The sequence below is a fragment of the Sorghum bicolor genome, chromosome 4 (assembly GCF_000003195.3).
Source record: "Sorghum bicolor cultivar BTx623 chromosome 4, Sorghum_bicolor_NCBIv3, whole genome shotgun sequence".
NCBI lineage: Eukaryota > Viridiplantae > Streptophyta > Magnoliopsida > Poales > Poaceae > Sorghum > Sorghum bicolor.
The window spans coordinates 10,023,894-10,040,738 of record NC_012873.2 but is presented as its reverse complement, the minus strand read 5'-3'; the positions used below and the strand labels follow the sequence as shown (position 1 = coordinate 10,040,738).

The following is a 16,845-nucleotide window of genomic DNA, read 5'->3' as shown; positions in this document are numbered from 1 at the left end:
ATTAGGGCAAACTTGGGGGCGTCGGATGCTCCGACGCCTGACCGTCGGATGCTCCGACGCCTGACCGTCAGACATGGTCTGGCGTATGACGCTCCTTGCCACGCGCGTTAGATCGCTGCCATGTGTCGCTCTTTGAACATGAACCATTGATCTTCAATGGTCACAAGAAAATTAACGAGCCAAAGTCAGCACACGTAGGACACGCAAATGCTCTGCGTGAGATGCTGCCTGCTCATGCCGGATGCTACTTAGAGAGGTTTGAAGACCTTTGAGCTTGCACCGGACACGTCTGATGGTGTGGCATCGGACACACCCCACTATCTGATGCACACAACGACAGAACCCCTCTGCTACAATGTGAGTATCAGACGCACTACAAATCAGTTTGCACCTTAGTGCACTATACTCATTGGATGTGGCCTCAGCGTTCGCCCACGTGACTTTGTCGAAACTTTCCTATGACACAATGGAAAATAGGCATCTCATTTTCCCAAAAGTGCTCACCACCATGGAAACTCAAACCCCTCTCCACCCCTCAAACTCTATCTCCTTTGCAAATGTGCTAACATCACCAAGTGTACACCACCATTGTGCATGTGTGTTAGCATTTCACAAATATTTTCTTCAGAGGAGTTAGGTTAGCACTTTACTAGATCCTAATGCATATGCTCAAGATGTTGACCTAGTAGCACTTGATTCACGAGATAACCATGATTGCCCCTCTTGATAGTCAGCTATCTATCCTAAATTCAGTCAATCACTTCTCTACTTATCTTAGACCAACAAAAACAAACCCTATGTTTATACCTTTTGCCTTGATCACTTTACTCCTTGTCACCAAGTGCTCGATCACCAAGAACTTCATTTCAATGTTTATGCTCCATCTCTTTGTGATCATGTGGCCACCTTTCCATGTCACATGCTTCTCCATCACTTGTGTTGCTATGCCTAACTCAAATCACTTTCACACAAAGGCATTAGCAACTTGGTGTCATTAGTTACCAAAACCAAACTTGGGCTTTCAAGGGAGAGGTTAGTATATATGATATGATATTTTTATACTAATAACATTTTTAAGCCTATCATGTGTTAATCCCATTATTGTATGGAAAATGAGATGAGGAAGGACTCGAAGAAAATAATCTTCAATTTGATATCAATTTGAAGTGTTTACATTTCAATACATATATGTTGTCTCCATGCAGTATATAGATTAAACTCCCTATTTATGCTTTAATTGATTGTTTAGGTATGCATATGCTTTGCCTTCCACTATATGTATGCATACACTTAGGGTGAGCTTATAGTATGTATTGCGAGCGTCAATTATTGTGATTCATTTCACTCCACGTCTAAAGAATCACAACAATTGATCATCCTGTGTGCTATTAATGTCTTTCTTTTTGGTGTTTGATTCTAAAAGGGGGATTTGTGGACCTATATATACGAGCCCATATTCTACAATACATACCCAAATCACCAAATATCAAAATTTCTTCACATTTGTGGTGATTACAAGTAAAATGGGGGATATTTGGTTCTAGAAAGGGAGAAGTAGATTATGGAGTAATGGAGAGGCTTATTTCCATAATATCACATAAAAGAGGAATAGATGTATATGGTAAGAATAAGGTCTCAACTTGGTTTCATGCACCCTTCAATCGGTATATGCATGCTTGTTCTTTGTTGCATCCAAGCAAGTAGGCAGGGGTTGAAGCTGCTTAGTAATAATTAGGTTATTTGCATTTTTCTATGGGGTTTTATACACATAGGAGTATTCGGGTTTCGCAAGGTTGAATAGTTCAAGGAACTAATGGAAACACACACAGTTTTTAGCTATTTATTCATCACTGGGGAATGAAAGAATGTGTTAGGCATCATCCATAGACACACAGTTATATAGTTATTATACGGAGGGGGAAACACAGGACTACGACCTGGGAGAGCTACGAATGAACACCCACCAAGACTTAAAATCATTATTCTCGCTTGCAGTCCTCAGGAATTACCGGCAGGGAACAGAAGATATTCCCATCCTTCCTTCTATTCAGATCTACCCAGCCGCCACTTGGGTCTCCGACTCGATGCCGCCGCCGCCGCTCCCGTCTTCACTACCACTGGTCCCCCTCCCTCCCTTCTCCAACATATCGCCGGAGCCCAAAAGAAGGGGGGATCTATCGTTTTTAATAAATTTTTCTTAGTATATCGAGTCTTTAGGATTAAGATCTCTCCATGCTAATTTTCTTGGTTTTGGAGATTTATTTCCTCTTCTTTCTCTCCGGCGACGGCTAGAGAGCAGGGTGGAATTATTTTCTCCATGGCGGCTTAAAGTTGTGGGCAACAACTACGGCGTCGACATCCTCACCGGTTTGATGACAGCATAGGGACTGTTATTTCTGGACGGTGAAGGACTAAGAAGAATAAGTTTTGGAACCGTCTTCCTCATTCTTCGGTGGCAAAAAGAAGAAGGACACAAGAAAGAAGAAATTTCTCAACTCCACCTACATGAATATTGGCCGTTGCTCGTTAGGCATCTGTTCAAACTTTCTTGCTGGTACTCTTCAGGGAAACGTACTGGCTCTGACAGTGGGCAATCCTACAATGGCATGATGATCAGAGGGACCAACTGGACCAACTGGTCCAAGTTGGACAGTTCCTAGAGACATCGGCTTTGCAATTTTTTTAGTTCTAATGGGTGGTTGTCCTCAAGATATTTGGTCATGTTTAGTTTAAACCTTATTTCGTTTTGGTTTTCCGCTGGTAGACTGCATAAGTGTTTGTGCCCACTGGCAGAACTTTGTAATAATTGGTTTGATTCTATCTTTTGATAGAAGAAGCCGGGTATACAATATCCATTATCTAAAACACAAAGAAGTCTTCTGACGAGTGTTTGTCTGTGCGGTTATCCATACTGCAAAGTGTCGTACATGTTTGGCTTTAAGATCTAGAACTATCCGTAGCATGGATACAATTAATTCAGAGTGCTTGTAACGTATGCATGTATCCTACTATTATTTAATATGATTTTTCTTTCGTCGCGAAAAAAAAACTTAAAAAATTCAAGCGCACACACTCGATCATTGTACTCGTAGCACCGGCCGGTGCCGGTTCGCGGCAAAATAAGAAAGAAAGTTAATAGTTAACCCTACTGCAGTTGAGCCTGATCTCGCCATTAGTTCCGGTGAGCACGCTCATCAACGACATCTTTTCCATCGCGTTGGCGAAGTCCTTGAAGAAAAGGTCCTTTCTCCTCGCGTACTGCAGCACGAGGAGCTTGAGATCGTTGCTGTCCACGAGCACGCGGTCCGAGTGCAGCAAGCCTTTGTCCCGCAGCAGGTTATCGTAGTAGCCCTTGTCGAAGTCCACAGGCGTCTCGTCGTCGAGCGGGAAGGTGTTGTTGTTATTGGCGTCGATGCATTTCTGCCGCTGGGTTTCGTCGACGTTGCCGCACTGCGCCACGCCGATGGTGTGCGCGCCGGACAGCGCTACCAGCTCTCTGCCGGTGAAATTCTTGTTCTTGAATGCCTCGATGAGCGTCGGGAGCTCTGAGTTCGGCGACGGGAGGACGGTGTTTGCTTCATCCTTGTTTGCCGTCGTGGAGTCACGCCGGCCGAGTAACAACGACCATCCAGCCCATCCTGGTTGTCCAGCGAGCTGCATATATATAGCGCATGCATCAAAAGCCGTTTTATAGGGCGTGTTTGGTTAGAGGTGCTAAAATTTAACATAGGATTTTTTTTGTTTATTTTGTAATTAGTGTACAATCATAAATTAATTACGTACGTAGATGACGGCTTGCTTGGTAACGAGGGCGAGGATGTCTGCGCAGGAGACAACGCCGACGCGGGCGCCGGGGACGCCGCAGGCTGCCTCGACTTGATCCTTGATCCGGTCGATCACGTCGAAGCCGCGTAGGGACTTGTCGTTCGGGCCGGCCGTCTTCTCGCTTGTGATCGACTTTGCCGCGTCGTCGTCCAGAAGAACCGAGGCGTCGCAGCCCTGCACGACCAATGGCATCCATGCATCGTCATGCTCGTGCATGATATACCGCACAACCAGATTTTTCAATTTCTCCTAGTAGTGTGGGGTTTTCCTAGTGTTTTAGCATTCAAAAATTAGTATAAACTTTCCCTAGTAAATACCTCCTAGTGAGGATTCCCTAGTGTTTTGACTAGTGGTAGTGTTTTATTACTAACTAAAAACACTAGGAGAACTCCACCATTTTTGTAGTGCCGTATATATGTATAGGTAGATCATCGGTAGATTGCATGAAACTGTATATACAGATCAGTAGATAGTAGATAATAATCTCAATATATATGTTCTTTTTCGTTTGTATCAATTTTTTTTCCTTTGCAAGATAGCTCTTTGTTGAGAATATACATTTTTTAGTTATAATAGACGTTAGCCTAACTATATATGATGGCTTATGTTGCAGCCCATGTCTCTTATGATTCCATGAATCTATAATAAATTTTGTTTTTTTTACAAATTTCAGTTTTATTAGTGGCAACATATTTTGTTTACCCCTCAGGTTAATTAGACAAACTCTTATGCATACTGTGTCTTTTATAAACTCTCATGTTGTCTCTCATTAAAATCAAAGATTTTAGGCTGCTAGGGTTGCACTCTTAAGTACTACAATAGCTAGCGTAACAGTTATACATGCACCATGTCACTTAAGATCGGTGGATAATTGCTTGACCTTTTTTTTCGAGACCCAGTTATAAACACAGGCACTCACGTACACGAGCGCAATGATGATTAATTATTAGAGTACACTAATTCGAAGGTCAAGAGTAAATATAATTTTGTGAGAATTTCAAGGATTTGTTTCTTCTAACATGTATCATGAGGGTTAATGTGGAGGTTTCATTATTGTTATTGGAATCTCTAGTTAGAATATCTAGGATTTAACTTTTCTCTAGCATGATATATAGCCAGTTGAAACATAAGCTAGCTTATCTATTTTCTTTGACACCATGAATCTATACTTTATATTTCAACTTTTAATCTTATTAATTGCTATAATTTTTCATGTGTTATATTGAAAATATATATAGTGCTTATTCTATCTTTTATTCAAAATTTTTATTTTTAAATATATTACAAAAGAGTCTAGGTATTAGGCTAAAGGAGTAGTAATATAATAAGATAAAAGAATACCTGAACAAAGCAGTCATGGAAGAAGAGCCTGAGGAGGGAGGCGCCCATCCGTCGATCCACGGACAAGGTACGATCCACCTCTGCTTTGATGATTTGATCCAACGACGGGCACTTTGCGGCGTAGAATTGTTCCGAGAGCTGCCCGTAGGCGGCGAAGGAGAGAAGAGAGAGCGCGACAAGGAACATATAATGGCCGCCGGTGGTGGTAGTGGATGATGAAGCAGCCATGGCGAGCTTAGCTTTAGCTAGCACGGATCGGTTCTTCCTTGGGGCTGCTGGAACGAGCTCACACGTCTCTGTATTTATAGAGCAACTTATTAGTTCGTTGCATATATACCTGATTGAACTTGAACAAATGCCTTTGCTGGCAGCACGCAGACGCGCACCACCGCAGGTCGTCATCGTCGTCTCCAGCTTCCTTCAACGTGTTCGCATGTTCCAATATTTGGCTTGTGCTGGCGCTGAGCTGAACAAGATCTTCAGGGCCATATATGACAACATTTGACTTAAGCTAGTATATATGTCGTCGCAGCTCAGCCAAATAACAATATATATACGAGCGCAAGCACGTATTATTTCGTACATGAAGGAAATCTTAGCCAGCTAATTAAACTCTGTTTATTTCGAAGTCGTGAACTCACGATCGACCAGGCATGCTTGTGCACGACCCACCCAAGTTCTTTTTCCACCAAATATAGTTCTCCAATTTTGGTTCCTTCTTTTTGCGACGGCAGGCACGCCTTGGCGGCAGCAATGCTATTCTCTGGCTGCTAAAGCGCACATGGCTGCTGCAATCCGCTTGCCACGACATGGCTATGTGCACGTGCGCGTATATGTGGAACATTAGAGGCGCTTTGGTAAGGATCCATTCTCGAACAACTTTTGAAGCAGCTTGGAGCACTTTTTTTTTACCAAATGGTGAAAAATTAAAACGTTTTTCATCTGAGGTTTCCTTTTTTGCGCTCTCACAAGGCACCGGCATGGCATGGAGCAAAAAGAGCAGCTCCCCTATAGCTCCATTGGTCACAGCTCAGGACCTAGACCCTTTTGCCCTGACTAGGGAGGCGTGGGTATGGGAGCTGTGGCGAAGGGCACAAAGGATGGGGCCGCCGTGGATAGGGCATTAGGGCCTGCGGGGAAAGAGGAGGAAGCATCGTGCATAGGCAGGACAGGGTGAGCCTCCTTAGTCTACAAGTAGGTCGGGTAGGCGCAAGTAGGGCACCAGAGTGCGGTCATGCCGAAGCAGTAGAGTGGTAGGAGGTGAGGGAGGCACTACGGGAGAATCAAAATTTCCCGAGTGTCGCAGGCTTCCCCGAGAGCCAGAAATCGAGCACTCGGGGAAGCCAATCTTCTCCGAGTGTTGCACTCGGGGAAGAGAGGTTTTCCCGAGTGCCACAAAATACCTGGCTCTCGGGGAAGAGCAACACTCGGTAAAGGCCCTCCTTCCCGAGTGTAACACTCGGGGAAGAGCCACACTAGAAGAAGAAAAGTGTTACTTGGCGGCCTAACTCAACGGTGTCGTTAAACTAAAAATAAAAAAAAAATCTTCCCCGAGTGCCTTACTTAACTCTCGGGGAAGAGGCCCTTTCCCGAGTGCCATGACATAGCTCTCGGAGAAAATGCTGGCTTCTCCGAGTGTCGTGGGCCTAGCACTCAGAGAAGGGTCTCTTCCCCGAGAGCCAAGAAAGACACTCGGAGAAGAATTTTTATTTTTTTGTTTTTTTGCTCTATTTTTTCTGAGGCCTTCCTCACATTATTTAAAACTTCTTGTTTAAATTTGGGAAAATTTAAACTTTTTTTAGTATATTTCATTAGTTTTTTTTTGTTTCCTTGATTTTTTTTGCATACTTCAAATTTGAACTGCAGGTTCATAAAATAATAGAATTTATTGATTCAAAAAATGATATTCATGATATTTGGTGTATGTTGAGGCCGTATTCAGGAGTTCACATGAAATGTCGAGCATCTTGTTGCCGTAACATGAAGAACAACTTATAGATAAAATGTTTTTAAATATAAAAAATTCGAATGAAGTCTAAAAATCATGAAACTTGTCTGGGTGTTATGTTATTGCATGTAGAGGCTATGGTAAAAAATTGAGAAGTTTTCGAAGAAGTTGTGACATCAGATGTCTAAAACCCAGATATCTCTACATGTGATCACTTATGATCACATACAGAGATGTCTGAGTTTTAACCATCCAACATGACACCTTATTTGAAACCTTCTCAAATTTTTACCATAGCCTATAGATGTGATAACATGACACCCAATCAAGTTTCGTGATTTTTAGATTTTGTTCGAATTTTATATAATTTAAAAACACTTTTCCTACAAGTTGTTCATCATGTTATGACAACAAGATGTTCGATATTTCATGTGAGCTATTGGATATGGCCTCAACATATACCAAATATCATGAATATTATTTTTTGAATAAAGAAATTCTATTAATTTATGCACCTGTAGTTCAATTTTGAAGTATGTAAAAAAATCAACAGAACGAAAAAACTAATGAAATATATTAAAAAAGGTTAAAATTTTCCCAAAATTGAACAAGTGGTTTTAAATAATGTGGGAAAACCTCACAAAAAATAGGGTAAAAAAAACCCAAAAAATAAAAATTCTTCTTCGAGTGCCTTGTCTGGCTCTCGGGGAAGAGGTTTTTTCACGAGTGTTAGGATAAAGAACTCGGGGAAGAATTTTTTTTAAAAAAACTAGCCAGCCCCAAACACTACTGACCCACCCCAGCCGCCCCAAACACCCTTGCACGCACTCGACCAGCACGCACGCACCGCTCACGGACTCCCCCGCTCGGCTCCTCACGCACGCACGCACACGCTGCGCCGCCGAGCTCCACACGCATGCCCGCCCCGCCGCCGCAGCAGCTCTGCACCCATGCCGTCCACAGCAGCAGCTCCGCACCCATGCCGTCCGCAGCAGCAGGTCCGCACCCATGACGTCCGCCGCAACCAGGTCGGCAACCTCTAGATCCGCGCCCCTGCCAGCCGCCGCCACTTATTCGGCGCCCTCCGTCTCCAGCCCGCGACGGTCGCGCCCCCTCCCCAGCCCGCCGACGGCCGCGCCCTCCTCTCCCCATGGGGATTTGGATTGACGGCGGTGGGATCTCGGGATCTCGATCCCGGCACAAAGAACTTCGATTTAGGTAATGGGGATTTGGATTTACAGCAGTAGGATCTCGGGATCTCGATTCCGGCATGAAAAACCTCGATTTAGGTAATGGCGATTTGAATTGGGGCACTAAGAAACTGGGGTTTGGCTGATGGGATCTTGCCATTGGGGAACTCGGATGATGTTCAATCCGGTGTTTATAGTCGGTGTGGATTAGGCCTCGTGCGTGTATGGTGTAGGAGGAGGGCGTCTCGTCATGTGATTTTATTTACTACTTGTTTAGTATATATTATGTTTCACATATTTAGAGATTGGAATCATAAAGTTAGTTCTTTCATGATTACAGTTCCCTCTAGTTCGTGTAACTAATCTGTCAATTAGTCAATTAGCCTAGTTCCTAATTACACACTCTTTTTTATGTTTTATGTCAGGCCCTTGAGCAGGTTACTCTGTTGCTCTGAATTTTAGTTGTGTATTCTGGTGCCGCGCTCCCCATGGAGTGTGTGCTTATTTTTTTTATTTTACCTTCTTAATAAATGTACCAGATTTGAACTTTAAATTTTATTAAATGAATTAATAGTATTAAAATTTAATTTATGGCAAGGTTTACTACACTTAGTATGTTGGAGCTTTTTAGAGCACGTTGGAGTTAGTCCTTACATTTAAAATGAAAAGCTGAACTTAGAGATTATCCATTGATGATATATGAGGATTTTGAAGTTGAACTAAGTTCTCATGATTAATATTCACAGCAAAAGCATAATCAGAAGTTGAAACAGTTCCTCAAAATTTCATTACAAGGATATTATATCGAGGTACCTGAGTACTTATATAGTTATATCATTCTATGGCTTGTCTAGTGTACAAGTAATTCTCAAAGTTAATTGGATTGTTATTTCATCAGATTTCTAGTCAACGCTCAAGGATACGATTGCAACACACGTGCCCATGAAGAGTAGCGGCAAGGCAGGAATCATAAATTATCTAACCTGAAATTTATCACTTCCATAGACATTGTTTTAATTTTATATGAATTTTATAATTTAACAGCTGTTTTTGTCATTTTCAGAAAAACAGAAAAGCTAATAGACATACTTGCAATAAGCTTGGTTGTTTGGTGCAGATTTCGTATAGTAAGAGATTGGTTAAGAGAAGATGAGATCAACAGGTGCGTTACCATAGCAAGTGTTCAATTACAAGAAGATAAAAATCTTGTATTTTAATTCTAAAAATAATGCCTGCACTGCTTCGACACGCCGGGATCACAAGCTGGGGCGTCCCAATCCTCGCCGGCATCGCACACTGGACCGTCACCGTGAGCCATCTTCGGAGTCGTTTTTATGTATTGAACTTGTGAACTTCGAATAATGTGTACTTTTGAATGTGTGGTTTGTAATATATTGTGAATTTCGTACAAATTTGGTCGTTTGTGATATATAAATATATATAAATATGGTTTGTGATATATTAATGTTGATTTGTAGTGTATGATGTATATATATATATATATATATATATATATATATATATATATATATATATGCTTTGTTATTTACATGGAAAAGCAAAAAATAATAAAAAAGATTTTCAAAGTGGCTTCCCCACTCGGGGAAGAAAATAAAAAAATAATAAGAAGGAAACGGCGCCGGCTGAGAACCAACGACATTAATTCTTCCCCGAGTGCTAGAACGAACGACATTAATTCTTCCCCGAGTGCTAGAACGGCTCTCGAGAAAGCCTTCCCCGAGTGTATGATTTTCGGCTCTCGGGGAAGACGTCTTTTCCGTTAAGAGATACCCCGGAGGCTCTTTCCCGAGTATTGCACTCGGAGAAGGCTTCTCCGAGTGCAATTAGACCTTCCCCGAGTGCATTTGGCACTAGGGGAAGCCACTCCCTGCCGTAGTCGGAGGTGAGTGGAATTTTCCGATTGGGTCTTCGAGATAAGCTAGAGAAGGGTGGTTCTTCGAGATAAAATAAAAAAGGAGAAGAAAACAAGATAAACATGAGAGGAAGAAAAAATAAAAAGAAAAGAGGGTTGAGCAGCTAATCTTATTATCCCGAGAAGAACTTGCACTAGGACCACTGCACTAGGACCAACCAATTGACCAATGATGAATCCATCACTCCCCCTAGTCTCTTCGCAGCATGGCCACGGCGGTTGTTGTGGACTCTTTTTATGTTGCTAATTAAAGAATGTAGTTTTAAGCTTAAGCTAAATATTTTAAACTTTGACTATAAATAAATTCTTTTGAATTGAGTTGAAAATATGAAAGTGATGTAAGTAGATTCATATTGAAATGTAGTTTTATAAAAGTATAATATTGAATATATTCTATAGATATTTTGTTGCAAAAAAGTAGTGGTGAAAGTTATTTTTTAGAGTCCCTATCAATGTCCAAAATGACATTCTTTAGGGACATGGAGGGAGTACTTCTTTCCACGCGCTTCAACATTTCGTCTACCTTTTCTTGGATCTCCAGCTTGAGCAACGCGGCCCATCTTCTTAGCATTCATCAACTCTTAGCATTATATTAGCTTCTTTTTCTAATGATGTAGCTCCATGAAAACTCAAGTCATTATGTAATTTCCAAAGACGCCATAGCACAGCAGAGCTAATTGTATTAGTTATAAGATGTATCTTGCAAACTATCCAAAAGCGAGCAATCGACTCAAATTCATCTCCTGGTTTGATTAACAGCAACTCAGAGATCAAGTTCCATATTCTCCTTGCCACAGAACAATTGAAGAGCAAATGGGAGATTGATTCTAGCTCACTGCAAAACAGACAAGTTATTAGATTATCCAAATTTCTTATTTTAGCAAGTTATGTTTGGTTAATAGCCTATTATTAGTTAACAGTCAAAGGGAACTTTGTACTTTTGGTGGAATTTGGAGCTTCTCCACACAGTTTGGACGTAAAATGAGGGTCACACCTCTATGATTAATTAATCACGGCATAAAGAGATTAATTGTGCATAACAGCACCAACTAGAACTGAAGCTCTAGATTATATGATATTCATCCGTAGACAAATTTAGGGTTTCAATTATACTTTGTAACTTGAACCACATGTTCATCAAATTCTCAAAGACATTTCTTCGAAAATTAAGTCAACTTCAGGTTGTCTCCATCTAACGCTTCTGAAATAGTGATCCCTTTCATTTATAATATACAAGGGCGTATTGCCAAACTTCATTTCCCAAACGATTTATCCTCCCAAAATCTTTTTTTTCCATTTCCTACCAACCATTTATTACCTATGTGGGATGGTTGAATAGCCAAAAGAACATCCTTCCAAAAGAGGAGAAGACCAACAAAGGATATTGTGGGTTATGAGTTCTATACTTGAAATCCATATTCTAGTCCAGATTGCACTGGTGACATCAGCAAGTCACTATATTTCTCTCAACATACAAGCTGTCCAACAAAACAATGCACTATCACATACAACTAAAATCTACTAGCCGTACAATTGTAATGTCCACTCAGCAAGTTATGTAAGTATTTTGTTTGTCCACATCATCATGTCACGTAATCCACCGCATTCCCGCAACAATGCGCGGGGTATTCTCAAGAGGGTGAAGTGCCCAACGAGGAACCCTTTCCGCCAACATGCATGGTAAAGTCGATCTAGAGGGTGAAGTGCCCAAATTAAAAGCAGAAAATTTCTTTCTTCCTAACTTCTTCAGTCCATTATCACATTTCCCCTTGTCTATCCACATCTGCCACCTCTCTCTTCTTCCGTCCTTGACGGTTCGACCCTTGTCCTTGCATTGTGCTAAAAAAACATTCACTGGCATCACAGAACTCATGTGGTGGCCTCGTTAGTGTGTCATGACTACAAACATGGGAGTTCATCTTCCACATTTCTTAACCTCACAATAGGTGCACACATTAGCCACTTATCATATACTCTTATAAAGCTAAACTCCACTAAATGAATTCTCTTTTCATGCAAGGTGTCAACATCATTCCCCACTAAATGTTCTCTCTTCATGCAAACTGTCCACATCATTCTCCACTAAGCCTATGTCATCTCATATTAATTACAAAAAATATTCATGTCATCTATATCATGTGAAATACTTTAAATATTTAATCTATTAACATACAAGTCATCTACATATATTATTTGTTTGATCACCTATGTCTCTATAATGTAATCAAATATTCTATTATTTTTCATCTATTAGCTTAGTGATTGTTTACCATATCTAATGCAACAAAATAACATGCAAGTCAAATTCATATATATATATATATATATAATATATTGAATACCATGTAGTAATGCTATATATCACTAGTACACAGATGCTCTAAGCCGGCGGGGGCAAAAAATTTTCACAGGCGGTTATACTTGTAGCACGCCTGTGTTGTAAATTTATACGGCAAGAATTAAAAATCGCCTGTGTAAACAGGTCTTTACAGGCGGTTCACGTAAGAAAACCGCCTGTGTTAAAAGATTTACAAAAACCGCCTGTGCTATTCTTTCTATAAATACCCCACCCCTTCTTCCTCCTCGGGCAGAACTGTAGGTAGCAGCCACATTCCATTGGAGCACATCTTGGAGGTCTAGTTTTCCCAAAATACAAGGGGGGAGGTTTTGATCTTCATTTCTTAGAAGGAGGTGGCTAAGAAAGGTTAGTTGATGCCTCTTAAGGCTCTTTTTGTGCCCTCTTGCTCAATTAGAGCTACTTTTTGGATCTAGGGTTTCACCATGAGAGAGAGAGTAGAATAGCTAGGTATGGACTATATTTGCTCAAATGAGGTTGCTTAAGATGGTTAGATGAAGTCTCTCCTCTCTTTTTTTCTATGTTTTCTTCTCTAATTAGTGAATCCAAGAAATATATATGTAGTGCTTTCCATGAATGGTGTTTCCTTGCTTGGGAAGAAAGAGAAAGATAAGTTTTCTATTGTTTAGGATGTTCATTTTTATGTAAATTTGATTTCATTATGCAATATGTATTTTTATATATTTCCATGTTTCCTTATCAAATTTATTATAGTGAATCAAGGTATATATTTAGTTGAATCCATCAATGGTGTTTTTCTACCTTGTCAATTTGATTTAGTTGTTAGTTTTTTTATTATTACTTAGGGTTTTGTCTTTATTTTTAATGTTAGCTCCGAGGTTTTCATCTTCACAAGTTGTTGTTTGAAAGGTTAGATGACAATTTTCCTAAACTACTTGTTTTGCATTGAGATCAATTAATTTACTAATTTTTGCACAGCTCATGATGGAGCGGTCCTTCTGGATGTATAACTTATCAAGACTAGATCCATCATACATACCTGAGGTCCATAGGTTTGTTGATGCTGCTAAGAACCATGCTTTGAGAACAAAGACGAAGCACATATATTGTCCATGCATCAACTGCAGAAATATTAATATTTTTGAAGATACTGAAGCAATCATTTCTCATCTGGTATGCCGAGGATTTATGAAGGATTACTTGATTTGGACAAAGTATGGAGAGGGTAGCTCGGCACCTTATACAATTGGGGACCCTGCGAATATTGACGTCGACGGTCCAGACATGCTTGATGAAGGATTTCAGTTTTTGCACGACACACCGAAGTGAACATGTTGTGCCAAATGTTACTGCTGGTGGTTTTGCTGGGAGAAATGCTGATGACAGAACTCATGTCTTACCAAATGATACAGCCGCGGAAGATTTTGAATTCTTAGAGGCAATGTTGCATCGTCATACTGAACCATCAATGTTATTAATGAAAGGGATGGAGGCCTTGAAGAAGGTGGCTGAAGAGCCTCTGTATGATGAGTCCAAGGGTTGTACCAAAGAGTTCACGACGTTGAGATCTGTGCTAAAACTACTGATGGCAAAAGCCAGGTATGGTCTGTCTGATGTTGGATTCGATACGTTCTTAAGTATTATCAGAGACATGCTTCCCAAGGAGAACAAATTGCCTGCTAACACGTACCATGCAAAGAAGCTGATCAGTCCGCTCACTATGGGTGTCGAGAAGATCCATGCGTGCAGGAATCATTGTATCCTATATCGCGGTGATGAATACAAGGACTTGGATAAGTGTCCAAAGTGTGGTGCAAGTCGGTATAAGACAAATAAAGACTATCGACATGAGGATTGTGCTGCCTCCATGTGTACAGCAGGGAAGAAACGAAAGAAGACACAGCAGAGTTCAAAACCCACCAGCAAAGATAAAGAAGAGGTTGATTATTATGCGCAGAAAAAGATTCCTGCTTTAGTGATGTGGTACCTTCCAGTGATAGATCGGCTGAGGAGTTTGTTTGCTAACCCTGACGATGCAAAACTAATGAGTTGGCATGCTTCGGATGAGCACAAAAATGATGGCAAGCTTCGCCATCCAGCCGATGGAAAGTAGTGGCAAGATTTTAATGAGAACCATCAAGACTTTGCCAGCGAACCAAGAAATGTTAGGTTTGCACTGAGTACCGACGGAATGAATCCATTTGCTGAGAGGAGCAGCAAGCACAGCACATGGCCGGTGATTCTCACCATCTACAACCTTCCTCCATGGTTGATGCAGAAGCGAAAATACCTTTTGCTAACCATACTTATCTCTGGACCAGTCCAACCTGGAGTTGACATGGATGTTTTCTTGGAGCCCTTAATGGAGGAGATGAAAATGTTATGGATACAAGGTGTTGAAATGATGGACGAGTATCGCAAAGATTCATTCACACTAAGAGCAATTATTTTTGTTACGATCAATGATTACCCTGCTCTCTTCACATTGTCAGGGCAATTCAAGGGAAAGGTTGGTTGTGTGGTGTGCATAGATGGAACCCATTATGTGTCCCTTAATGCATCTAAGAAAATAGTGTACATGAGGCATAGACGCTTCTTATCAAAAGGGCACAGGTACCGCATAAAAAAGATGGATAAGTACTTCGACAATAATGATGAAAGGAACTCAGATGCACCATCAGGTAATAGCAAAGACCAGAGAGTTTTCAAAATAGTGAGCAACATCAACTTTGTGTTCGGAAAGAAGACAAAGGATGGAAAACCAAGAAAGGATGTCAAACCAACTCTAGGGGCAACATTCAAGAAGAAGTCCATTTTCTTCGAGTATTTGCCATACTGGAAAGAATTGGACATACGACACGCGATCGATGGTATGCACGTCCAGAAGAACGTGTTTGAAAGCCTAATTGACACATTGCTAGATATCAAGACGAAGACAAAGGAAGGACTCAATTCACGCTTCGACATGGTACAGTTAGGTATAAAAAAAGAGCTTCATCCTGTTCTTCAAGAAAATAGAAAGTACCATCTCCCAGCAGCAAGCTACAACCTCAGCATAGATGAGAAACATGTGATGTGTGAGTGGTTGAAGAATTTGAAAGTCCCCTCTGGATTCTGCTCTAGTATACGAAGTATTGTGTCAATGAAAGACCTTACACTCACCAACTACAACTCACATGATTGTCATGTAATGCTGACTACTTTCCTCCCTATTGCAATAAGGGCTATCATTCCAGTGTTCTTGAAGATGGCAGTCACACGATTGTGCTATTTTTTCAATAAGGTCACACAAAAGGTAATTGACCGTGATGAGTTAGAATCCCTTCAGCAATTCGCGGTGGAGACAGTGTCACAGTTTGAGATGTGTTTTCCCCCATCATTCTTTGATATCATGGTGCACCTTGTGGTGCACTTAGTTCCTCAAATACAAGCATTGGGTCCCATGTACCTGCATGAAATGTGGACGTACGAGCGTTTTATGGCAATACTAAATGGCTATGTATCAACTCGTGCTCGTCCTGAGGCATCCATGATAGAGGGGTACTGTACTGAAGAGGCAATTGAGTTAGGAGGACCATTCTGCAATAGTGTCCTAAAAGACCAGGTCGCAATAGGTTTGCCTCCATCAAGGCATGAGGGTAGGCTGCATGGAAGTGGGAGGATTGGACGGAAATCATTCATCCCGCCAGATTACAATACGGTCCTTGAGGCACATCACAGCATCTTACATCAGCTCTCGTTTATGGAGCATTTGCTCGGTCAACACTTGAATGAGCTTCGAGAACATAATACTGGGCAAACGAATGATTGGATAATGAAGGAACACAAGAAACAATTGTACACATGGCTAAGGGAGCAGGATATTCCATCTGGGGAAACAATTGAGGAACAAACCATCAAGGCTTTGGCATCGGACCATCACGCCAAGTGACAACATGGCAAACCTATGACATAAGTGGATTCACATTTCATACCAAATCTAAGTATAAAAAGAGCATGACACAAAATAGTGGTGTTCGATGCGAGGCCATAGACGACGAAACTGGTGATATTATTACATACTTTGGCTTTATCGAGGACATATGAGAACTAGACTATGGTACATTTTAGATCCCCATGTTTCGATGTCAATGGGTAGAAGATAAACATGTCACAGTGGATAATTATGGGGTCAGAGTTCTTGATCTAAGTAAAGTGAGATACAAAGATGACCCGTGGATCCTTGGTAACCGTGCTGCACAGATGTTCTATGCTGAACAGATCCTTTCTAAGAATGAGAAGAAAACTACTG

General features: G+C 41.0%; 1 protein-coding gene and 1 long non-coding RNA gene across 2 annotated transcripts; one reads left to right on the top strand and one right to left on the bottom strand.

Moving 5' to 3' along the window:
* LOC8085580 (cationic peroxidase 1) lies at positions 2,856 to 5,466 on the bottom strand. Its single transcript, XM_002451804.2, has 3 exons — positions 5,167 to 5,466; positions 3,784 to 3,999; positions 2,856 to 3,654 (listed from the first exon to the last, which is right to left on the bottom strand). Exons 1-3 carry the CDS (start codon positions 5,392 to 5,394, stop codon positions 3,133 to 3,135), a joined length of 966 nt encoding a protein of 321 aa, XP_002451849.1. The 5' UTR covers positions 5,395 to 5,466; the 3' UTR covers positions 2,856 to 3,132.
* Positions 7,918 to 9,763, top strand: LOC110434547. The gene is made up of 2 exons (XR_002452061.1): positions 7,918 to 9,113; positions 9,203 to 9,763. It is a non-coding gene; the product is annotated as an uncharacterized LOC110434547 (long non-coding RNA).

Coding starts and splice junctions, on each gene's coding strand:
- LOC8085580 (XM_002451804.2), bottom strand. CDS start 5,394: ATGGCTGCTTCATCATCCACTACCACCACCGGCGGCCATTATATGTTC. Junction 4,000..5,166: donor TCCATGACTGCTTTGTTCAG/GTATTCTTTTAT, acceptor TTGGTCGTGCAG/GGCTGCGACGCCTCGGTTCT. Junction 3,655..3,783: donor CCAAGCAAGCCGTCATCTAC/GTACGTAATTAA, acceptor ATATATATGCAG/CTCGCTGGACAACCAGGATG.